General features: G+C 42.9%; 1 protein-coding gene and 1 pseudogene across 3 annotated transcripts in view; both read left to right on the top strand.

Annotated features, from left to right (window-relative positions):
• Window positions 1-286: 286 nt before the first annotated feature.
• The window catches only part of CMTM8 (CKLF like MARVEL transmembrane domain containing 8), a 129,914-nt gene continuing 104,615 nt past the window's right edge, over window positions 287-25,585 (top strand). For 2 of the 3 annotated variants that reach the window (XM_045387073.2, XM_005545549.4), the window contains exon 1: window positions 287-726. In XM_045387073.2, coding sequence (XP_045243008.1) covers window positions 580-726 — 147 coding nt within the window. In that variant the 5' untranslated portion in view covers window positions 287-579. Of the gene's footprint in view, window positions 727-22,514; window positions 24,320-25,585 lie in introns of those variants that run through there. The other variant, XM_074030848.1, reaches the window with a different exon arrangement.
• On the top strand, window positions 19,050-20,504 carry LOC102125922 (keratin, type I cytoskeletal 18 pseudogene; annotated as a pseudogene).

The raw sequence follows: 25,585 nt of genomic DNA, 5'->3' as shown, positions 1-25,585 counted from the left end.
GGAAGGAAACAGGTCACTGGCAGCCGCAGGCCCGGGCCAGGCGGGGCCTGACAGAGGCAAAAGCCGGGAGGGGAGCGGAAGACGGCCAGGAGGACCCCTGCGCCCTCTCCTCCGCGCCGCCGGCCGGGCTGCCAACCCAGCCACCCGGGTGCGACGCGGCGCCTTCTCGGCCGCTGGGAGTCGGGCAACAGGTGAAGAGGCCGGGCGTCCGCTGCGCCTCCGCGGGGCGGTCCCTCTCCTGCCCGCCTCCCGCCCGCCCCTCTCCACGCCCCCTCCCCTCCTCCGGGCCTCCACCGCCTTCCCCGGCTGCCCGGCAGCCTCCCCTCGCTCGCTCTCCTCTTCCTCTAGGGCCCCTGCGCAGCTCGGGAGCCCGCGCACCGAGGCGCTAGGGGCGCCGCGCACTCGAGGGACACGCGCCGCGCCTGGACAGCCCCCGGCGGGCTCCCCCTCGCACCCTCTGCCCCGCGCCGGCCGCGCTCCCCTCCCCCGCGCCTGTGTCCCAGGGGCGCAGGGCCGCGCGTCCAGCCGCAGACCCGCCGGGGGTCCCCGGGGACGCGCCAGCCCGGCAGTGGCTCGACGATGGAGGATCCGCAGCGCGCCCGCTCGCACACGGTCACCACCACCGCCAGCTCCTTCGCAGAGAACTTCTCCACCAGCAGCAGCAGCTTCGCCTACGACCGGGAGTTCCTCCGCACCCTGCCCGGCCTCCTCATCGTGGCCGAGATCGTGAGTGCGAACGGGCCGGGGGTGGCGGGGGGCTCAGCTGGACCCCGGCGCGTGCTTCCGCCGTGCTTCTCGGGATGGAGCCTGCTCAGATCTTCCCGCGGGCTTTAGGGAACGGTTTTGCTCAGCCTCGCCTTCTTCCCAAAGTGCAAGACTCTCTAAACAAGGTCCAACAAACTCTGGCTCTCCTGGGAAGAAAGGGTTGTGATCCTCAGGATGTCTTGCTGTGGGAGAAATGCAGCTTGGTGGGCCCTCTCGGTGCGGCAGCGGATCCTGGGAGCAGGATACTTGGGTTAGTGGCTATTGAGTTTGTGTTGAGTGTCAGAGACACCTGGTGCCTTTCTCACCTGATCTCCACGTGGATGGCTTCCTCCCTGAAAATAAAGCTTTCCTAAGATCAGGGGAAGAGGAAAGGGCTTCTTTCTTATCCTAATTTATCTTCCCGGTAGTAACATTGAGGTGAGTCAGGAAAATTTTCCTGAATAAAATCCGAGTGCCGCAACCTATTTTAGGACCAAAGAGGTCTTTTGCAAGGTGCTGTGCACATCCTGGTGTAGGCTCAGAACATTCCTGGGAAGGAGGCAGGGCATGGGCGTTCTTCTCTCCATTGGAGGGCATAGAGGCTGGAAACTCACGTGATCTCCCCAGAAGTCCCAGCCAGTCCTTCATGGCTGAGAAAGGACTGGAGCCCTGTCAGCAGCTAGAGGTGGTCACTGTTTGAGTCTTCTTCGTGTACCAGAGTCTTGTCAAGCCCTTCAGATGTCCTCATACCCTCGTGTCATCCACACGACCACCCTCCCCTGTGAAGGCCTAGAGAGGGGACGTAAATCACACCAGTGGATGGTGAAGCATGGATTCAAACCCAGGCCTGCCTTTCTGCAGGGCCCCGCTAATAACTGCGAACAGTTGAGACAGCTTCCAGCTGCCTCAGCAGTGCCCTTCTGCCATCTCTCATAGACTTTTGTTAAATATTTGGGAATTCAAATCGAGCTTATGTGGGAGTTAGAGAATGGGCACGCCATCACGGTGCAGAAGTGACTGAAGACCTGGCCAGTTCCTTTGAGAAACCTGAAGTAAATCCTGTGTACCTCAAGTAGCTTGCTTGCTCCCCCAGTCTCAGATCCCACCCGGACCTGCTCTGTGAAGCTCCTAGTGGTCATAGTGCACGTAAGGTATGAGAAGTGTTGGCTTAGCTCCTCTCCCAGCTGGTTGCCTCCGCGGGTATTGAGGACTTCAGGAGACTCAAAAGCCGAAGGTATTAGAATCGCCTTGCAGGGCCTGGCTTTTAGGAGTTCAACAAATATTTGCTGTGCAAATGGAGGAGTTGGCAGGCTCCTGTGCTTCAGTAGCACAAACAAAAGCTAAAATGAGGGAGATGGGCCTTCTACCTTGGGGTGGATTTGGGCCAGGCATGAAGCATAACGCCTTTTTTTTTTTTTCTGATTTATGATCAATATGCTCTGTGTACTGCACTTTTCAGGAAATACAAAAGTGAAAGAAATGTAAATGGCCCACAATCCCATTACTAGAAATAGTCACTGTTAACATGTTAGCATGTATCCTTTTAGATTTCATTTAAGTTGTTTGAAAAAGATGGGAAAACATGTAAGCAAAATCACCCTTATTACTACTATAGTTTTTATTTTTGACAGAGATAATTATGCACCTTTTTTGTTTGTTTGCTTTGTTTTGAGACAAGGTTTTGCTCTCTCAGCCTGGGGTGCAGTTGGCACCGTCATGCCACCTTGACCTCTCCGGCTCAAGCGATCTTCCCATCTTAGCCTCCTGAGTAGCTGAAACCACAGGCATGCACCACCACAGTTGGATAATTTTTATTTTTTTTTCTAAGGACAGGGTCTCTCTGTGTTGCCCAGGCTGGTCTGAAATTCCTAGGCTCAAGCAATCCTCCCACCTTGGCCTCCTAAGGTGCTGGGATTATAGGCATGAACCACTGTGCTCCACATTATGCCCATATTTTAAAGATTCGGTCCTACAGGCAGAAATGTATGTTTCTCTGACTATCTTCATCTCTTAGAGCTCTAAACAACATGTTTATCATGCTGTTTTTTGGTGTTCCCTCACCCACCCAGTGGTAGACATTATCCGTTGCCTTTCTACTCTGAAAGGTGAGGCTTTAGCTGGGATGCCCTCTTCCCCGCCTCCAATTATACATACCCTCTTCTTGTCTCCCAGTATAGGTCCCCACTTATGATGGTTCAACTTAGGATTTTTCAGCTTTACAGATGTTGTAAAAGCAGTATGCATTCAGTAGATATCATACTTTGAATTTTGAATTTTGTTCTTTTCCCGTGCTAGTGATACGCGGTAGATATTTTTTCATGATGCTGGTCAGCTCTCAGTCACCCACGCCATCACCAGTGCAAACCACCCATCCTCTCCAGCGTGCTGTGCTGCCGGGTGATTCTGCCAGCTGTAAGCTAACCTAAGTGTTCTGAGCACGTTTAAGGTAGGCTAGGCTCAGCTATGATGTTTGGTAGGCTGGGGTATTAAATGGATTTTTGACTTTGGATACTTTCCACTAGGGTGGGTTTATCAGGACGTAACCTCATTGTAAAGTCAGGGGGCAGCTGTGTAGTCTTCAGGTGATTTGGGTTAGATCAGCAGCCAGTGTTGACCTATGACACTGTACATGCCACTTACAACTGACCCACTGAGTAGACTATGAATGCTTTTCCTTTCCTGCCCAATTTCTTTTTTGCCCTAGTGTTAGTAATTCTCTTTTTTCGTTTCATATTTCTCCAGCTATTCAGTCACTAATTTAACCCTAGTTATTTAAGTCTCCTATCAAGAAGCTGAAAGACTTCGGGTATTCTGTCAGAATCACCCTCATGACCGGCCTCTCTGGGAGCCTCTGGCCTGGTGGCCTGCGCACAGCTGGCCGAGTGGGCTCTCCTGCACCATCACCCTGGAGATTCTCTTCCTTTCTTTCCTGGGTTGGATCCTCTGCTTCCCATGTCCAGTGTCCTCTGTCTTGCCTTGCTTCCACTGGGGGCACACAAAGCCTCTTGTGGTTTTCTAAGAAAGCATGCATGTGGAAATGGAAATTTGCACCTTTCAGAATATCTTGATTCTATACACAATTCTTAGTTCAACTGGGTAAAGAGTGTTAGATTGAAAATGTTTTTTTTCAGGATTTAAAATGTATTCTTTTATTGTCCTTTAGCTATTCTGATCTAGTTTTGCTTTGTTTTGTTTTGTTTGAGATGGTGTCTTACTTTGTCACCAGGCTAGAGTGCAGTGGTGTGATCACAGTTTACTGCAACCTACCCCTCCTGGGCTCAAGTGATCCTCCCACCTCGGCCTCCCAAGTAGCTGTGACCACGGGCATGGGCCACCATGTCCGGCTGATTTTTTGTGTATTTTTGGTGGAGACAGAGTTTCGCCATATTGCCCAGGCTGGTCTCGAACTCCTGAACTCAAGTGATCTGCCTGCCTCGGCCTCCCAAAGTGCTGGGATTGTAGGCATGGGCCACTGCACCTGGCTGTAAAAATTTTTACTTCAATTATTTATCTCCCTCTACCCCCTGACTTCTGGAAATGTGTTGAACCTTCTTTTTCCCAGAGATCTAAAATATCACAATGATGTGCCTTCATTTGAGTGTGTTTTCTCCCAGTGTACTAGGCACCTGGTGTGTTCTCTCAAGTAAGGGAAATTTACGTAAGCTTTAGGAGACTCCTCCCCCGTTTTACAAAGCTATTTTTAGTAAACAAAATACAATTTTTTTTTTTTTTTTGGAGACAGAGTCTGGTTCAGTTGCCAGGCTGGAGTGCAGTGGGTCTCATAATGTCACTCAGGCTGGAATTGCAGTGGCGCAATCCCAGCTCACTGCAACCTCTGCCCCCTGGGTTCAAGCAATTCTGGTGCCTCAGCCTCCCAAGTAGCTGGGATTATAGGCGTGCACCACCATGCCTGCCTCATTTTTGTATTTTCCATAGAGACAGGGTTTCGCCATGTTGGCTGGGCTGGTCTCCAATTCCTGACCTTAAGTGATCCACCCACCTCAGCCTCCCAAAGTGCTGGGATTACAGGTGTGAGCCACCTCACCCAACCAAAATAAAATAATGGCTCTTTTAAAAGTTTATAAAAAATAAACATTTACACATTGTTGATCGGGCATGGTAGTTCACACCTGTAGTCTCAGCACTTTGGGAGGCTGAGGCCAGCAGATTGCCTAAGCCCAGGAGTTTGAGACCAGCCCAGCCAACATGGTGAAACCTCATCTCTACTGAATGCATGGTGTTAGGCATCTGTAGTCGCAGCTACTCAGGAGGCTGAGGCAGAAGGATCACTTAAGCCCAGGAGGTTGACGTTGCAGTGAGCTGGGTTTGCGCCACTGCATTCCAACCTCAGTGACATTGTGAGACCCTGTCTCAAAAAAAAAAAAAAAAAAAAAATCACATTCTTTTAAGTTAAAGGTATAGGTTGGGAGTGTATCCTTGGACACATTTTTGGATAACTGTCTTTTCTTCTCAGCTGCAGTTCACTCAGACTGACTTTTACATTACAAATTCGGGAAGGCAGTACAGCTCACTGTGGTTGAATGCATTTGACCTGTGTTCAGTTTCTGGTTCTGCTCTTCACCATGTACAGTGTGAGCCATTCTTTCAATTGGAAAGTATCTCATAAAGTTGTCAGGACCCGAACCACACAGCTGTGCATGAAATGCTTAGCAAAATACCCTGGATTACTCTTCAGTTATCTCCTGTCTCATTGCCTTCTCTTCAGCTTCCAGTTTTTGCTGTTTTGCTTCCAGCCTTTTCGTTTGGTATATTTTAACTCCAGCAAATGCCAGACAAAAATGAGGCAGGCACGGTGGTACACGCCTATAATCCCAGCTACTTGGGAGGCTGAAGCACCAGAATTGCTTGAACCCAGGAGGCAGAGGTTGCAGCCAGAAACCGTCAAACCTTCTAGCTCCCTGGACTTGACCTTCCACAGCTCCCTCTCCTCATGTACTTGTCTGGGGGCTGGGCTATGTTGATCAGGAGTGAATTCAAAGTTGGTCTACCATGAACTGGAAGATGCTTGAATACTCATCCCTGCTGCTATAATATCTTGGCAGAGAAGCCAATGTAACATCATGTGGAAACCAAACCGTGGTAGTTTCCTTTGTTTTAAAGTTTTATAACAAGCTAGAAGCAATCCAGTACTTGACCTGTGAATTGTAGGATGCTGTGATCTCATCACTATTACAAGTACTTGAAGAATGAAAGTGGTTTGTAAGAAGCTGAGTAAATTGTGCCCTTCCTGTTATTGATGACTTCAAAATGAATTATAGTATCCATGTAATAATGTTAAGTCACCTTTTATTTATTTACTGTTATGAGCAAACTTAGTTGGGAAGGATAAATAGGGTTTACTGAGAGTTGGAATTTTAATTATTCTATTGCCCTGTTGAATTCCTTTAAAAAATAGTGAACATGGTTTCCATTTCTTGAAAGCAATACCCGACATTTGTAGAAAAAACTTTTATTTATTAATTTTATCAGCCTCCTGAGTAGCTGGGATTATACGTGTGCACGCCACCACGCCCGGCCAATTTTTGTATTTTTCGTAGAGACAGCGTTTCACCAAGTTAGCCAGGCTGGCCTCGAACTCCTGGCCTCAAGTGATCCACCCACCTTGGCCTCACAATTGTTCCAGAATTTAAGTTACGTATCATCTGTAATATTTTTTAAAGCGTAGTCTCTTGTAAACTACTCTGTTTCCTGCTGTGACCATCTGTGCTGGATACCTTCCATTTGTCCTTCAGATTCCCTCTCCACCGTGCTCCTGTATGGACTTCATAAGGGCCTCCCTGCCCTCTGATGTCCCACTGGCTGTATCTACTGGTATCATCAACACGAGGCTCTCGGGTGAGAGGAGAGCAGGTTCTGGACCTTCATTCCCCAGGGTTCCTCCCTGCTGGGTCTCTGCTGGTTGTCTGTGTCCCTGCACAGAAGACAGGCTACCTAGCAGCTCTCTGCACACTGCTCTTTTCCCTGACTTCGATAACTATTCGCTCACCCCCGCTTCTAATTGCCAAGTACTGCCCTATAGCCTGCGGTTTTCCTGCACCCTGCTGTATAAACAACATCCTTATTAAACCCTACTCAGATTACCCAATCTGAATGTGCCTGCTTTCCTGCTGAGACCTGATATATTAGCGTTTTCATCAGTGATTAATTTCTCATGACATTCATAATGGCCACATAGTATTCCGTAAATATTCAGGCTCCTACTGTTCAACGTATGTTTATTTCCTCCTTTTAAACATCTTTGAAGCTAAATCTTTCTGGATGTTCTTTAGTGTTTTCTGAGGATGATTACTTAGAATTGATGAGAGGGTATATGAATCTTCTTTAAAGATAAGTTTATTGGCCGGGCAAGGTGGTTCACACCTGTAATCCCAGCACTTTGGAAGGCTGAGGCGGGAGGATCACCTGAGGTCAGGAGTTCAAGACCAGTCTGGCCAACATAACGAAACCCCATTTCTACTGAAAATAGAAAAATCAGCCAGGCGTAGTGGCGGACACCTGTAATGCCAGCCACTCTGGAGGCTGAGGCAGGAGAATCACTTGAACCTGGGAGGCAGAGGTTGCATTGAGCTGAGATCGCACTACTGCACTCCAGCCTGCGTGACAGAGTGAGACTACATCCCAAAACAAACAAACAAAAAAGATTATTAGGTATACAGTAAATCCACATTGTTTAGTGTAGCGTTCTGTGAGTTTTGGCATTTGTGTTTTTGAAAAATAGCTTTATTGAGATATAATTACATATAAAATTGACCTTTTTAAAGTCTGCAACTCAGGGGTTTTTAGGATATTCACAGAGTTGTATAGCTATCACCACTGTCTTAATTTAGAATTTTTTTTTTCCCCCTGAGATGGGGTCTCACTCTTTCACCCAGGCTGGAGGGCGGTGGCACAGTCTCAGCTCACTGCAACTTCCGCCTCCCAGGTTCAAGCAGTTTACCTGCATCAGTGTCCTGAGTAGCTGGGATTATAAGCCACCACACCTGGCTAATTTTTTTTTTTTCTGAATTTTTAGTAGAGATGGGGTTTCACCATGTTGGCTAGGCTGGTCTCAAACTCCTGACCTCAAGTGATCCACCCACCTCGGCCTCCCAAAGTGCTGGAATTACAGATGCGCACCACCACGCCCAGCTAATTTTTGTATTTTTAGTAGAGATGGGGTTTCGCCATGTTGGCCAGACTGGTTTTGAACTCCTGGCCTCAAGTGATCCACCCATGTAGGCCTCCCAAAGTGATGGGATTATAGGTGTGCACCACCATGCCCAGCCAAATATTTTCTCTTTTAAAAATTTTAAAAAATGTCTTCCTACTGTCACTACTCTTATTAAAGAACGTTTTCACCCCTCAAAAACAACTTCATCCTTATTAGCAGTCACTCCCCATTCCTCCCTTCCCTCAACCTTTGGTGACAACCAAGTTAACTTTCTATCTTTAGGAATTTGCCCATTCTGGACATTTCACATAAGTGGGATCCTATGTGGCCCTTTTGGTCTGACTTCATTCACTTAGCATCATGTTTTTTAGGGTCATCCATGTTGTAGTATGTATCAGTACTTCATTTTTTTTTAATTGGCAGATATTTCACTGATGTATACATTATTTTGTTTACTTATCAGTTGATGGAGTTGTCATAGGTACTTCGTGTTCATGTTTTAATATCTGAATCAGGGTGCAGCTTATAATTGATGCCAAATTCGTATACTGCTAAAACAAACAGAAACCAGGCAGCTGGGATTTCAGTCTGGATTCTGTTGAATCTATAGATCAATTTGGTGAGTACTGCCATCATAACAAAATGAAGTCTTATAACCTATGAACATGGGATGTTCATATTGCCTATTATGAATAATGCTGCTGTGAACTTTCATGTACAAGCTTTTCTTTTCTTTTCTTTTCTTTTCTTTTCTTTTCTTTCTCACAGTCTCACTTTGTTGCCCAGGCTGGGGTGAAGTAGCGCAATCTCGACTCACTGCAACCTCCATCTCTCCAGTTTAGATGATTGTCCTGCCTCAGCCTCCTGAGTAGCTGGGATTACAGATGCCTGCCAGCACGCCTGGCTAATTTTTGTATTTTTTTAGTAGAGACTGGATTTCACAGGTTGGCCAGGCTGATCTGGAACTCCTGACCTCAGGTGATCCACCTGCCTCAGCCTCCCAAAGTGCTGGGATTACAGGCAAGAGCCACCCTGCACCTGGCCCAAGTTTTCTTTTTTTTAATTAACAGTTTTTTTTTTGTTTTTTTTTTAGAGACAGGATCTCACTCTGTTGCCAGCCTGGAGTGCAGTGGCATCATTATAACTCATTGTAACTACAAACTCCTGGGCTTGAGCAATTCTCCCCCTCAGCCTCCAAGTAGCTAGGACTACAGGTGTGAGCCACCCTGCCTGGCTAATTGTTTAATTTTTTGTAGAGACAGGGTCTTGAACTCCTGGCCTAAAGTGATCCTCCCACCTTGGCCTTGCACAGTACTGGATTACAGTCATGACCCACTCTGGCTAGGTCATGTACAAGCTTTTATGTGTACATATGTTTTCAGTCCTCTTGAGCATTTAGCAAGGAATGGAGTTACTGGGTAATGTCATATCTTTATGTTTAATATTGAAGTGGCTCAGTGTGGTGGCTCACGCCTGTAATCCCAGCACTTTGGGAGGTCAAGGCAGGCAGAATGCTTGAGCCCAGGAGTTAGAGACCAGCCTAGGCAACATGGTGAAACCCCATTTCTACAAAAAATACAAAAAATTAGCTGGGCATGGTGGTGTGTGCCTGTAGTCCCAGCTACTCAGGAGGCTGAAGTGAGAGGAGCACTTGAGCCAGGAAAGTTAAAGCTGCAGTGAGCTGAGATTGTGCCACTACACTCTAGCCTGGGAGACAGAGTAAGATCCTGCCTCAGGAAAAAAAAAAAAAAATTAAAGCACTGCTAGACTGTTTCCAAAGGGACTGTACTGCTTTACGATCCCTGCTGCAACTTGAGGGTTCTAATTCTTCACTTTCTCGTCAAGGCTTATTTTCTTTGATTCTGGCCATCCTAGTGAATGTGAGATCGTATCTCATTGTGGATTTGGTTTGCATTTTCATAATGACTAACAATATTGAGCAATCTTCATGTGCTTAATGGTCATTTGTACATTTTCTTCAGAAAGCTTTTGTCCATTTTAAAAATGGATTAATTTGTCTTCTATTGTTGAGTTGTACAAGTTCTTTACACATTCTGGGATAAATCCCTTGTCAGATATATGATTTGAAAATATTTTTCTCCCATTCTGTCTGTTATCTTTTCACTTTTCTTGAAGATGTCCTTAGAAGTGCAAAGGTTCTTAATTTTGAAAAAGTCCAATTTTTATAGTTTTTCTTTTGTCATTTGTGCTTTTGATGTCATATCTGAGAAGACTTTGACTAATTCAAGGTCACAAAGATATTCTCTATTTTCTTCTAAAAGTTGTAGGTCTTATATTTAGGTCTACGATTCATTTTGAGTTCATTTTTGTCTATGATGTGAGGGAAGGGTTTAACCTCAATCTTTCACATATGGATATCAATTGTCCCAGCACCATTTATTAAAAGACTGTTTTACTCCCATTGAATTATCTTGACACTCTTGTTGAAAATCAAATGATCATAAATATGATGGTTTGTTTCTGGATTCTCAGTTATATTTGATTGTTGCACATCTCTACTCTTATGCCAGTACCATGCTGTATTGATTACTGTAACTTTGTGGTAAGTTTTGAAATTCAAAATGTGAGTCCTCCAACTTGGTTCTTTTTCCAAGTTGTTTTGGCTATTCTGGGCCCCTTGCATTTCCAAATTAATTTTAGGATCAGCTTGTCCTACAGTGCCAAAACAAACTACTGAAAACCTGGTGGCTGGGATTTCAGTCTGGATTCTGTTGAATCTATAGACCAATTTGGTGAGTACTGCCATCATAACAAAATCAAGTCTTATAATTTATGAACATGGGATATCTTTATATCTATTTAGGTCTTCTCTAATTTCTTTCAACAATATTTTGTAATTTTCAGTATACATGTCTTGCGCTTCTTTTGTTCAATTTATTTCTAAGTATTTTATTCTTTTTGATGCTATTGCAATTGGAAGTATTTTCTTAAGTTCATGTTTGGATTGTTCAGTGCCAGATTATAGAACTCCAATTGAGTTTTTATTTCTCTTATTTTATGTAAAAAATTTATACAAAAAAATTACAAGGTTTCAAACCTTGTTGCCCAGGCTGGTCTCAAACCCCTGAGCTCAAATGATCCACCTGTCTTGGCCTCCCAAATTGCTGGGATTACAGGCATCAGCCACCATGCCCAGCCTCCAAATGAGTTCTATATCCTTTCTCTTGTATTCTATAACTTTGTCAACCTAATTTACTAGTTCTAATAATTATTTTGTGGTTCGACATATGTTTTTAAGGCTTTTGGTGTTGCTGCCAAGTTATACAAAAAAGTTCATACCAGCTTGCATTCGAATGGTGTTTCAGCATATAACAAGATTTGTTTCTGCAAATACTCAAATTTTCTTTAGATATTTGCCAACTTGTTTGGGGTAGGAGATATTTGGAATAATTAAAACCAATTTGGCATGGGCACCAACTGGTCAGAGAGAACATCAGCTATAAATAATATTCAGGGGAGCCTGGACATGTGAAAAAGAGCAAATTGTTTTTATTTGCATTTCTGTGATCATTAAAGTTGAACATTTTAAATATGCTTATTAGACATCTATTTTTAATTAATTTATGTTTTTTGAGACAGGGTCTCACTCTGTTGCCCAGTCTGGAGTGCAGTGGTGTGATCATTGCTTACTGCAGCCTCAACCTCCTGGGCTCAGGTGATCCTCCCACCTCAGCCTCCCAAGTAACTGGGACTACAGGCACACGCCACCACACCCGGCTAATTTTTTTGTATTTTTGGTGGAGACAGGGTTTCACCATGTTGCCCAGATTGGTCTTGAACTCCTGGGCTCAAGCAGTCCACCTGCCTCAGCCTCCCAAAATGCTAGGATTACATGCCTAAGCCACCATGCCCAGCTACATGTTACTTTTTATTACTATTGATGCCACTTTTTTTGTCAGAAATTCTAATTTGTATGAAATATTTATGAAGATAAACTGTTATCTTCCTTTAGCCTTCTGGGCATTACTTAGCTAAACAGGGCTTCCCCAGCCCCAAGGTTACACAAATACTTGAAGAAAATATAGGATAATTTTTTTTTTTTTAATATTTACTTTTTTGGTTGGGTGTGGTGGCTCACACCTGTAATCCTAGCATTTTGGGAGGCTGAGGCAGGTGGATGGCTTGAGCTCAGGAGTTTGAGACTAGTGCGGGCAACATGATGAAACCTTGTGTCTACAAAAAACACAAAAATTAGCTGGGCGTGGTGGCGTGTGCCTGTAGTCCCATCTACTTGGGAGGCTGAGGTGGGAGGATGGCTTGAGCCAAGGAGGTGGAGGTTGCAGTGAGCCATGATCGTGCTGCCACTGCACTCTAGCCTGGGCAACAGAGCCAGACCCTATCTCAGAAAAAATACAATAAAAATATTTACCATCTTAAATTTTAAGAAGATCTTCTTGTGTGTATAATGTAAGAATTTTACTTTTTTGCCCAAGTGGATATCCAATTGCATCACTATTAATCATATTTTATTTCCTTATATGCAGAACTATTTCTTAACCCTATTTTGTTCTATTCCTGTGTGAATTCCCAGGCCCTTTTAATTATTATAGTGTTATATATTTTAATATTCAATAGGGTAAGCCATACAAGATTTTCTGTTTCTTTGCTGTCGCTGTATACTTATACTAACATTTAAGGTGATTTTTAGAATCAGTGTTTCTTCAATTCCATTTCAACTTGGATTGTGATTTCACTATATTTATAAACTAATTTGAGGAGTTGACTTTCTATTATCGAGTCTTACCATCTAGGAATGTTGTATCTCTTCATTTATTCAGGTTATTTTATGTTCTTAAAGTGCTCAGTTTTTTCCAGATTAATCTTAGACATTTCTTACTCAGTTTTAAGTATTTTCAATTTTTGATAAATGAGATTTGTCAAAAATGAATTGGATTTCACTCATTTCTGATCATTTGTGATTTATAAGAAAGCTGTTAATTTTTAAATTTTTGTCTTGTGTGTAGCTATCTTGAGTTATTCTCATACTTTTTGAATATAGGTAGTTTTCATTTTCTTTTTATACTTTTTTCCATTATTGCATAGACTAAGATTGCCAGTATAATGTCAAATAATTGGGATGATGTAGATATCCTTGCCTTGCTCATAACTTTAATTGGATATTTCCAGTATTATAATGATAGTACTGTTTTAACTGTAGGGTCTGTTATTCTTTATTGAGTTAAGGAAGGGAAGTTTAACTGTGTCCCCTTTTTAATTAGGAATGATTTGAGCAGTAAGAATGGGAATGGAGCTAGGAGATAGGATTGTTTTGGTGGGGAAGTGCCTTTTATTGAGGTGATCATTTGAGTTTTGTTTATTTCAGTTGGCTAATGTAGTGAACTGTATTAGGAAACCTAATGTTGAATTATTCTTGTACTCTTGGGATATCCTCTACTTAGTTATATGATTTTAATAAACTATTGAATTTAAATGTTTTTTACTCTTGGATTTGATTTATTAATATCATATCTAGGGATATTGTGGCTATGTGCGTATGTAAAATCAGCCTTAGTTTCCTTTGATGTGTTGCATTTTGTCTGATTCTAATCCTGTCAGACCAGCTTTTTTTATAGCATTTATTTATTTTCTTGTCCCTTTATCTTTTTTTTTTTTTTTTTTTTTTTGAGACAGAGCCTCACTCTGTCGCCCAGGCTGGAGTGCAGTTGGCGCAATGTTGGCCCACTGCAACCTTTGCCTCTAAGATTCAAGTGATTCTCCTGCCTCAGCCTCCCTAGTAGTTAGGATTACAGTTGCCTGCCATCACACCCAGCTAACTATTTTTGTATTTTTATTTTAGTAGAGATAGGGTTTCACCATGTTAGCCAGGCTGGTCTGAAACTCCTGACCTCAGGTGATCCATCTGCCTCAGCCTCCCAAAGTGCTGGGATTACAGGCGTGAGCCACTGTGCCCAGCCTCTTTATCTTTTTAAACTAATCATGGTAATTTATTTTCACCATGCATTTCTCCAATTTCTTTTTTAAGAGACCAGTTCTTGCTGTGTTGCCCAAGCTGGAGTGCAGTGGCTGTTCACAGGTGAAATCATAGTATACTTCAGCCTTGAACTAATGACCTCAGACAATCCTCCCACCTCAGTCTCCCAAGTAGCTGGGACTGCAGGTGAGCACTAATGTGTCCAGCTTGTCCCTTTATGTTTTTATTTTTTATTTTTTGTGGGGGGGGGATGGAGTTTCACTCTTGTTGCCCAGGCTGGAGTGCAGTGGCACGATCTCAGCTCACTGCAACCTCTGCCTCCCAGGTTCGAGTTATTCTTCTGCCTCAGCCTCCCAAGTAGCTGGGATTACAGGCGCGCACTCCATCACGCCCAGCTAATTTTTGTATTTTTCGTAGAAACAGAGTTTTACCATGTTGGCCAGGCTGGTCTCGAACTCCTGACCTCAGGTGATCCACTTGCCTCGGTCTCCCAAAGTGTTGGAATTACAGGCGTGAGACACTGCACCTGGCCTTGTCCCTTTATTTTTTAATTGAGTGGGATTTGTATAACATAAAATTAACCAGTTTAAAATGAACAATTGAGTGGCATTTACTACATTTACAATGTTGTACAATTGCCACTTCTAATTCCAAAACACTTCATGTCCTCCAAAGGAGACACCCCTTTTATTTTTTACCTTTCCTTGTCATCTTGTTATAAGTACATCTTCTATATGTATCATATAGTTAGATTTTATTTCTATACCCAGTCTGAGAACTTGTCTTCCAATATAGGAATTTAACACATTTATATTTATTGTGATTATTTAGAATTCTTAGTTTTCCTTATTTTTTCCTCTAGTGATTTAAAGTTATAAATTCTATTTGTTTGGAGTTACTTTAAATTTTTTACCCAAATTTTAAGCTAATAGTTTTCTAAATATCCAGATAATTAATCAAGATATATAATTATATGATTCCATTCAAAGGACAACACTTTCCTCCTTACATATTCCTGGCCATGTACTTTATGTCAGCCAACTTTCTCTGGATTAAAAAAAAAAAAAATGACAGCTTTATTGAGATATAATTTACATACTGTAAAGTTCACCCATTTAAAGTATACAACTAAGTGGCTTTTAGAATATTCACAGCATTGTACAATCATCACTACAACTACTTTTAGAACATTTTCATTACCCTAAAAAGAAACCCCATACCCACTAACATATATTCTCCATCTCTTCCCAAATCCTCCCTCCACCAGCCCTAGTCAGCTACTAATCTACTGTCTGTCTCCATAAATATGCCTATTTTGGACATTTCCTATAAAGGGAGTCCTATAATATATGGTCTTCTTTGACTTCTTTTTGTGGCTTCTTTCACTTAGCATAGTATTTTCAAGATTTATCCATGTTGTGGCATGTATCAGTATTTCATTTCTTTTTTTTAACCAACTAATAGTCCATTGTGTAGAAATATCACATTTTATTCATCTGTTTATGGATGTTTGGTTGTTTCTGCCTTTTAACTATTATTAATAATGCTGTTAAGAATATTTATGTAGAGGGTTTTGTGTGGATATATATTTTTATTTCTCTTGAATATATTTCATGCAGTTAAGAGTGGAATTGCTATCATCATATAGTGACTCTCCATTTAACTCTTTGAAGAACTGCCAGACTATTTTTCAAAGGGCGTGTGCCATTTTACAATCCCTGTACTACTTTTTAAAAAATGATTTCTTAGGAATCATTGCTTGGCAGTCATCTTAAGATTTCCACCCGTATTACTGAACAACTATTTAGACTTAACCACAAGTTTAAGTTTGTTCACGATATTACTTTTCATGTTATTTTTTGTGTCACTTACTTTCTTGATTTTTCATTTTGCTGGAGATACCTTTTTGTGTAATTCTTTTAGAAAGGGTTTGAAAGTGGTAAACTTTTTGAATCATTGCACATCCATAACATCTTCTTTTACCTTCATACTTGACTAATAATTTGGTTAGTATAAAACTGTAGATCTCAAAATTTCATTAATTTTTACTCAGTTCTTTTTTTGGAGGGGTGAGGACAGGATCTAACCCTGCCACCCAGGATGGAGTGCAGTGGCATGATCTTGGCTCACTGCAGCCTCAACATCCCCAGGCTCAGGTTATCCTCCCACTTCAGCCTCCCGAGTAGCTAGGACCACAGGCACTTGCCACCATGGCCAGCTATTTTTTTTGTAGAGACAGGATCTCGCCACATTGCCCAGTCTAGTCTCAAACTCCTGGGCTCTAGTGATACACTTGTGTTGGCCTCCCAAAGTGCTGGGATTACAGGTATGAGCCAGCATGCCCAGCCAAGACAATTTTTAAAAATTAATTCTTTAAGGATATTGTTCCATTGTCTTCTAACATCCAGTGGTTTTTGTTTTTTGATTTTTTTTGTTGTTGTTAGACAGGGTGTCACTCTGTCACCTAGGCTGGAATGCTATGGCTCAAACATGGCTCACTGCAGCCTCAGCCTCCTGTGTAGGTGGGACCACAGGTGTGCACCACCATGCCTGGATTTTTTTTTTTTTTTTTTTTTGTAGAGATAGGAGTCTCACTTTGTTGCGCGGGCAGGTCTCCAATTCCTAGGCTCAAGCAATCCTTCTGCCTCAGCTTCCCAGAGTGCTGGGATTACAGGTGTGAGTCATTGTACCTGGCTGCATTCAGTGTTGTTAATAAGAGACTTGATGGTCTGGTAGTATCTAAACAGGCCTGTTAGTCTCAGTATCTACCAGGCCTTGACCATTCATGAATGTACATTCCCACAGACTTTGTTGCAGCAGAGTCTTGCGTGAATGATGTCTTGTACTACTACCCATGCAAATGTACACGGGTGGTGTAGCAATGAATTGTAGGTGAAATGGCGGTGTTATATACAGGAGAAATGGCTTATGAAAGGCAGTTTTGTAACCATGTAAGATAATTACAGGGAAGTTTCTTCAGGTTGATGTGGTTTGGAATAAAAGATTGTTAAGGCCTTCCTTGGAGTTTCCCAAGTCCTGGTGGGATCTCTCCCTGCCCTCACTCTAATCTGAGAGGACTCAGGGTGACAAGGCCCTTCTCTCAGGACAGCTCTAGCCTGATATTTCCTGGTGTTACCTGCTGAGAATATGTTCCTTGCATCTATTGCGGTAAATTGTAACTTCTATAATGTTTGTCAGAGGACTAGCTTTCGCTGGGCTTCAAATCCACTCCTCTGTGGGAATCAGGTTCTCTTTTCCTTTTAAGTAACTAAATGGTCTTTTTCCCTCCCTAGAAGCTTTTGAAATTGTTTCACTAACTTTAGGGATCTATGGCGATATCTCCCTAGATACTACTATATGTCTGGAAGAGGCACGATCTCGGATCACTGCAACCTCTGCTTCCTGGGTTTAAGCAATTCTATGTCCCAGTAGCTGGGATTACAGGCGCGGCCACTATGCCTGGCTAATTTGTGTGTTTTTAGTAGAGACGGGTTTTTGCCATGTTGACCCAGCTGGTCTCAAACTCGTGACCTCAAGTGATCCACCCACCTCAGCCTCCCAAAGTGCTGGGATTACAGGCGTGAGCCACCATACCTGGCCTGGAAAGGCATTCTTTATTTGTCCTCCTCGTCACTTTTTGGGCTCTTTATAAGTACTATACAAATCTAGCTTCAGCATAGGGAAATTTCTCTTATTTTCTGCATTGGTTCTTTGTTTTCTCCTTTAAAGGAATCTTAATTCAATCCAGGAGTTCCAGGACAGATTAAACTATCTTCAATATCTCCTAATTTTTCTTTCATGTTTGTCTTTGTACTTTGCAAAGAATGTAATTTTCTAGAAAAATTACACTTTAAGCCCAAATTCAGATTTCCAGTTAAGTATGCTCTGCCTTTCAACCCATCTATTGCTTTATTATGGCTTTGATAGTTTTGATTCCCAACAATTAGTCATTCTAAAATGTTTGCTTTTAGTCTGATCTCTTTTTTATTGAATCACTGTGAGGATCTTGAGCGTACTTTCTCTGTTGCTGAGAGACCACTTCTGCTTGTTGAATCTGTTGCTTCTCCTGTGCTGTTTTCTCCAGTCATGTGGTGATTAATGGTTGTCCATGTTTGTACTCATAGAGGAAATGACTGGAGCCTGTTTGCTCGCCTTAAGTGAGAATCCCCGTACCCCGGCAGGGAAGACGGGTTTTTATCATGTGATCTGCATCTGGTGGTTTTTCAAAGGAAAGGAAATCTTGACAGGCCTGGGAGGGGGAAACTAGGGGTAGTGGAGCTGCATAGGCTGTCTTATGATGTGTGCAAATAGCTTGTTGAAGCATCTGGAAATCTCAAATCTTTATCCTGGGGGCTATTTCCAGAAGTAGCTGCTGCAGGGAGGGGGAAGATAATTCACTCAGTAGTTTCTAAGTCTTTAAATGTACTCCCTAGCAGATTACCCTTGACTCATTCCTTCTCCGATTTTGGTTATTGCTTCGAATCCTTGGCTTATCTGAGAGTGTTTGGAGGCTTGCTTTTTTTTTAGTAGGTCCTCTATTTTTTGCTGCAGAGCTGCAGACAAGAAACTCCCTTGATTATCATTGGTTTGTTCTGAAGTGCCTTCCAGGAAGTTCTCTCTGCTCCAGACTGCTGTTGCTGCTTTTTCTAGCTTTTCAGCACTACTACGTATTTTTTTAATTTGGGGGTGGGAGACGTTTCAGTGGAATTTGGGAAGGATAAAGAGGTCAACATACAGGTCTAGCTACAAAGAAGTTCAGTAGTTTTGTTATTCACTTATAGATATTTTTAGCGTCTATTAGGAATATTGACCCTCTTTGTTGTGAATATTTTTTCTAGCTTATCTCTTAGTTTTATTTACGGGTTTTTTTTTTTTTTTTTTTTTTTTGAGATAGTCTTGTTCTCTCACCCAGGCTGAAGTGCAGTGGCACAATCACAGCTCACTGCAGCCTCGACCTCCCAGGCTCAAGTGAGCCTCTCACTTTAGCCTCCTGAGTAGCTGGGACTACAGTTACATGCCACCATACCTGGCTGATTTTTTTGTTTGCTGCACGGTTCTCAAACTCCTGGGCTCAAGCAATCCTCCCGCTTTGGCCTCCCAAAGTGCCATAGTGATTTTATTTACAAAATCTAAAGTTTATCTTCAAATCTCTCAGTCTTACTGTCTTCCCCATGTTGGACATCATCCTTAGAAAGTACTGTCTCACTAACATGTCAGCAAAGCCTGAGTTCTGTCTCCTCGCTTCCCCTCACCCCCGTCCCCGGACAGCATGAGCTTCACCACTTGTTCCACCTTCTCCACCAACTGCTGGTCCCTGGGCTCTGTCCAGGCGCCCAGCTATGGCATCCGGCCAGTCAGCAGCACAGCCAGCATCTCTGCAGATGCCGGGGGGCTCTGGTTCCCAAATCGCTGTGTCCCGCTTCACCGGCTTCCAGGGTGGCATGGGGTCCGGAGACCTGGCCGCGGGGACAGCCAGGGGTCTGGCAGGAATGGGAGGCATCCAGAACGAGAAGGAGACCGTGCAAAGCCTGAACGACCTCCTGACCTCCTACCTGGTCAGAGTGAGGAGCCTAGAGACCATGAACCGGAGGCTGGAGAGCAAAATCCAGGAGCACCTGGAGAAGAAGGCACCCCAAGTCAGAGACTGGAGCCATGACTTCAAGAGCATCAAAGACCTGAGAGCTCAGATCTTCTCAAATGCTGTGGACAATGCCCACATTGTTCTGCAGATTGACAGTGCCCGTCTTGCTGCTGATGACTTTAGAGTCAAGTATGAGACAGAGCTGGCCATGCGCCAGTCTGTGGAGAATGACATTCATGGGCTCTGCAAGGTCATTGATGACACCAATGTCACTCGGCTGCAGCTGGAGACAGAGATCGAGGCCTCTCAAGGAGGAGCTGCTCTTCCTGAAGAAGAACCACAAAGAGGAAGTAAAAGGCCTACAAGCTCAGATTGTCAGCTCTGGGTTGATCGTGGAGGTGGATGCCCCCAAATCTCAGGACCTTGCCAAGATCATGGAAGACACCTGGGCCCAATATGACGAGCTGGCTCAGAAGAGCTGAGAGGAGCTGGACAAGTACTGGTCTCAGCAGACTGAGGAGAGCACCGCAGTGGTCACCACACAGTCTGCTGAGGTTGGAGCTGCTGAGATGCTGCTCATGGATCTGAGATGTACAGTCTAGTCCTTGGAGATTGACCTGGACTTCATGAGAAATCTGAAGGCCAGCTTGGAGAACAGCCTGAGGGAGGTGGAGGCCCACTACACGCTGCAGATGGAGCAGCTCAACGGGATCCTGCTGCACCTGGAGTCCGAGCTGGCACCGACCCTGGCAGAGGGACAGCACCAGGCCCAGGAGTACGAGGCTGTGCTGAACATGAAGGTCTACTGGAGGCTGAGATTACCACCTACCACTGCCTGCTGGAAGATGGCGAGGACTTCAATCTTGGTGATGCCCTTTACAGCAGCAACTCCATGCAAACCATCCAAAAGACCACCACCGCCGGATAGTGGATGGCAAAGTGGTATCTGACCAATGACACCAAAGTTCTGAGACATTAAGCCAGCAGAAGCAGGGTGCCCTTTGGGGAGCAGGAGGCCAATAAAAAGTTCAGAGGTCATTGGAAAAAAAAAGAAAGTACTATCTCACTAACAAAGCTAAATATAATGGACTATACATTAATATTTTACCTATATTTTTCTTGTGCTTTAAAATATTTAACTTTAATATTGAACTGCATTTCAGCAGAAATATAAAGTTGGGCTCTAATTTTGTTTTCAAATGTCTACTCAGTTGTCCCAACATTTCATATTGGTAAATTCATTGTACATTCCCTTACCTGGATTGCTTTCTGTTTTTCATTTACTACTTGTACCTGCTTGGGTTCAACTGTACACTTTCTAGTCTGTTCTATTCTTTGTTTCCATGTTAGTTCTAGATTACATGTTAATATCTGATAGGATAATCTATCCCAGCTGTGATTATTTTTAAATTTTTTTTCCCCAATTTTCACATGTTTATATGTTTCTTCTTCAAGTTGACCTTTATAACTTTTTTCACAGTCACTGCTGGTGCCTCCTTTCCTTTGTCAGATTATATTGGATTTTTATATGACACATAGATTAATTTTGGGAAAATCATTTTATACTACTCTAGTTCCTAAGAGGGAAACTTTTCAGCTATTTCTTTGTCTCAGGTTATGTCTTAGTATTGATTCTTAAGTTCTTCAAGGTCTTTCCAGTCTAAAATGCTATGAAGGTTGGATACAGTGGCTCATGCCTATAACCCCAGCCCTTTGAGAGGCCAAAGCCAGAGGATTGCTTGAGGCCAGGAGTTTGAGACCACCCTGAGCAACATAGTGAGACCATGTCTCTACAACAAATTTTAAAATGAGCCAGGTGTGGTGGTGCATGGCTGTAGTACCAGATACTTGGGGGGCTGAAGCAGGAGGATTGCCTGGGCAACAGAGTGAGACTGTGTCTGTCTCTTAAAAAAAAGAAAAAAGAATAAAAACTTAAGAAAACAAAATGCTATGAGTTTTACAGTGCAAATTAATAATGCATATCTTGTTTATTGTCATAAAAATGTGTTGAATATTTACTGTGTGCCAGACTATGTGTCTAGCCCTTAGAATATAGTGGTAAATAGCACTTTTCTATGTTTGTTGAAACAAATGATCAATTACAGGATTTAAGACATGTAAAGAAAAATACGCTTAAAAAGATATTAAATTATAGTAGGAAAAACTCAAGTTTTCAAATGTGAGGTGAAATTCAAGAGACATTTATTCCTTGTAGGTATTTGGTCCTTTATTCACCCCATAGAGAGAGTTAAATCTAAAATTTGGCAGGAAAATACCATTTGTTTGTTTTTGATAAGATTGAGTAGCACTGTTTCTAGGAAGGTGCCTATACATTTAGAGAAACACTCTACCATTTAAAGGGTTTTCACGTTCATTATCTCACTTGATAATAAACCAGTCCCACGTTGTGGGGAATCCCTTCTTTCTTTCATTTCCATTTCTAGTTGAGCCCTGATTTGAGGAAACAGTTCTTAAATAACACATGAATGAGTCAACCACACCCTTGTGGAGTTCAGCGTGAAACAAATGCCATCTGATATGCTTGTCCATCCTCTGTACACACCCACGAGATTCATGGTACCAGCCTAGTAATATGCCCCTTTCATGGGAAAGTAGAATATTCATTGTCTTAGAGTTCAACTGAAGATGTCAGTCTACTGTAGCTGGTTGAAGCTGCAAGGGATTTATTATGCATCATTAGTTGGCTTCCAAAATTTTTGGTAGGGTTGGAGGAGCAGGCTCTAGGCTGAGCTTCCAGGAGCACCTACTGGAATACCGCGGAACTGGCCTGCCATCAGAAGGAAGGCGAGGAAGCAGGATCTACTCTCATGTCTGCTGGGTCCTGGATGTCTATTGTCCCCATTGTGGGTCATGATACCAAATGGCTGCCCCCTGACTTGCCTCTCAACACTATGAAGCAAGGAATGGGACGCTGGGATTTCAGTTTTCTGTGGACTGACGCAGAAAAACAAGTACCTCCATGGCTATGTCTGCCAGCAGGAACATAGAGGCATCCAAAGCATGTCCTTTGGGCCATGGTGGTGTCTTTTTCCTTCTAAGTCTAGGTTGGGTGTGCCTGCCGAAGCTACATCATTGTGTGGAACCCGAGCTGTGGTCCAGCTTTCCAGCCTCTAGTGAGCAGTAAGGCACACTGCAAGGGGAATGTGGCAGAGATGAGTGGATCCACATGGAGTATTTACTACATCCACTTCATTGGATTCTACCTGGGTCACTGTGCTGGAGGTGGAAGGCCACCTGTGATTTGTGTTGCTTCTAAAACATCCTAAGGACTTGCCCTATTTCAGTTAAGACACACATTTGATTTCTAGCTATGTAACCTTTACAACTGACCTGATACTTCCTGACCTTCCATCTGTAATAATGAGAAAGATAATGACGATGTCACATGTTAGTAGAAGATAAAGTGAGCAAAAATACATCGAAGCTCTGTCTCAGAGGTAAATATTAGCTTATTTCTTGGGTTACTATAGGCTTATTTCTTCCCTTTTTTTTTTATCAGCCGGTCTAGATATTGTAGATTAATTCTGCTTGGACCAGGCTGTGTTTGGAATGAGTGGTCATATCAGCTTCTAGTGAGTTTTCACACACTCAGCAGTGAGCGGGAACATAGAATTTAGCCTCTCTGGTATATACTAGGGTTAGAATTAGGATCATACCTGTAACTAAAGAAAGCTTAAAAGCTATATTAAAAACCACAGAGACCTGCTTATTTGAACTTTGAACACAACAAGTTCATTTAGACCACGTAAATGATTAGTAGAATGATCTAGACACCATCATGAGTGATGCCAGCTTTGTAGGTAGAGTGGGAAGATTCCACTGATTTGTGTTCCTATAGACTTTCTTCAAAGAAGTCCTAAAAAACCATGGGGTAGTCAATTTTCCAGAGGTCTGAGTTTAATGACCTGTGTTGGAAAACATGCAAAGCTCTGATCTCATGCCTTATCTTGCCTTGCCCTTTCCTTCATCTATTCAAAATCTAATTATAACAGGTACCGCTTTCTGTGGGGAAAATGGGGATCTTTATTGTGTATTTTAACCTGCCTTGTTTCCAGAAAGGGTTTCAGGTAGGACAGAAATCTTTAAATTTAGGTTTTAAAGGATGCAACAAGTAATCTACATCAGTCAAAAACTGAAAAGCATCAAAGATCACTTTGTTTGAAGCACTAAACACTGAGCAGGCTTGAAGGGATATTCTCAGGTAAGTCACCTTTAGAGACAAAAGGCAGTTATGTTGCCTGACACTGTTCACAGCAGTCTCGGGGTAAACAATATTGAGAGCTTGTCAGCTAATCTCCCTGCAACTTTAGTTTCAGAGGGGAGAAATGTCTGTGTTCTTCGAAGCTCTGACCTTCTTTTGGTCTCAGGGAATTTCCTCAGGGAGAGAGATGTCTAAAGAGATCTATAACAGGTATATTTAATATTCTACTAGCTTATGCTTTGGAAATTATGTCTAAGATTCCTTTTAATTGTGACATGAATATTGAGCAGTTTTCCTTTTTATTCACATTTCAGATCATGAACTAATGTTCATACCTCCCTGGGAAGCTAATGTGAGATTTTTAAACTTCCCTTTATGTGATTAGGTTGCTTTTGTGAAAGGTAGAAGACCAAACTCAGTTAACTAGGTCACTGGTTACTAGCAGGCTGGTTTAGCGGCTAGCCTGTGGAACAAGAGCTCAGGTGGGAGCTGACGCTTATGTTTCCAGTCTCCCAAGGTACGAGAAAGGTCAGTCCACAAGAGTTAGGTTGCAGATTTACATAACCAATGTCTTCTGCGTGCCCCCAGAACTAAGATTCCTTCTTTGTTTCACTAAAACTTTTTGTGTGAAATATCATACAGTACTAAAACCCATATACAATTTGTTTTCTTTAAGAGATGGGGCCTTGCTCTGTTGCCCAGGCTGGAGTGCAGTGGCATGATCATAGTTCACTCTAAACTTGAACTCTTGGACTCAAGCAATCCTCCTGTCTCAGCCTCCTGAGTAGCTAGGATTACAGGCTTGCACTACCATGCCTAGCTAATTTTTTTTTTTTTTTTTTTTGAGACAGGGGTCTCACTGTGTTACCCAGTCTGGTCTCAAACTCCTATACTCAAGTAATCTTCCTGCCTCGGCCTCTCAAAGTGTTGGGATTACAGGCATGAGCCGCCGTACCAAGCTACCTGGCTAATTAAAAAAATATTTTTGTGTGTGGGGATAGGGTCTCACTATGTTGTCCAGGCTGGTCTCGGACTCCGGGCCTCAAGCAATCTTCGTGCCTTGGCCTCCCAAAGCTCTGAGATTATAGATGTAAGCCACTGGGCCTGGCCTAGACTTTAAATCATGATCAAACAAGTAACCATACGCAGCCACTGAGGTTAAGAAATAGAACATTACGATATTTTAGAGACCCCTTGTAGCCCCTGCCCTCTTCTGCAGAGGTAACCACTATCCTGTTTTGTTTTGTTTTGTTTTTTTAAGTGTGTATGCATTCTGTATCCTTTTTTTAATTTATTTTTTATTTTATTTTATTTTTTTGAGACAGAGTTTCACTCTTGTTGCCCAGGCTAGAGAGCAATGGTGCGATCTCAGCTTACTGCAACCTTTGCTCCTGGATTCAAGTGATTCTCCTGCCTCAGCCTCCCGAGTAGCTGGGATTACAGGCATGCGCCACCACGCCTGGCTAATTTTGTATTTGTAGTGGAGATGGGATTTCTCCATGTTGGTCAGGCTGGTCTCAGACTCCCGACCTTGGGTGATCCGCATGCCTCGGCCTCCCAAAGTGCTGGGATTATAGGCATAAGTCACCACGCCCGGCCGCATTCTGTATTCTATAAAGTTCAAAATTTTCCAAGTATTGTTTACCTTGCCTCATTTTGCATCTTACGGAATACAGAATCACATGGGATTTCCTTCTCTGACTTGCTTCTTCCATTCATCATTGAGTGTTTTCCATATCGACATAGGTAGCTGTTGTTCCTTAACTTTTAAAGTTTTACCATATTTTATTTTATGAATGCACCATGATTTGCCCCTTCTAGGTTGATGGCCTCCTGGATTGCCATCTTTTGAACTGATTAACTTTGTTTGTGTGTGTTTCTCATTCCCTTTCTTCTGTTTGTTTGGAAGTTATG

The sequence above is a fragment of the Macaca fascicularis genome, chromosome 2 (genome assembly GCF_037993035.2).
Source record: "Macaca fascicularis isolate 582-1 chromosome 2, T2T-MFA8v1.1".
Classification (NCBI taxonomy): Eukaryota; Metazoa; Chordata; class Mammalia; order Primates; family Cercopithecidae; genus Macaca; species Macaca fascicularis.
This window is presented reverse-complemented; position numbering and strand designations above follow the sequence as displayed.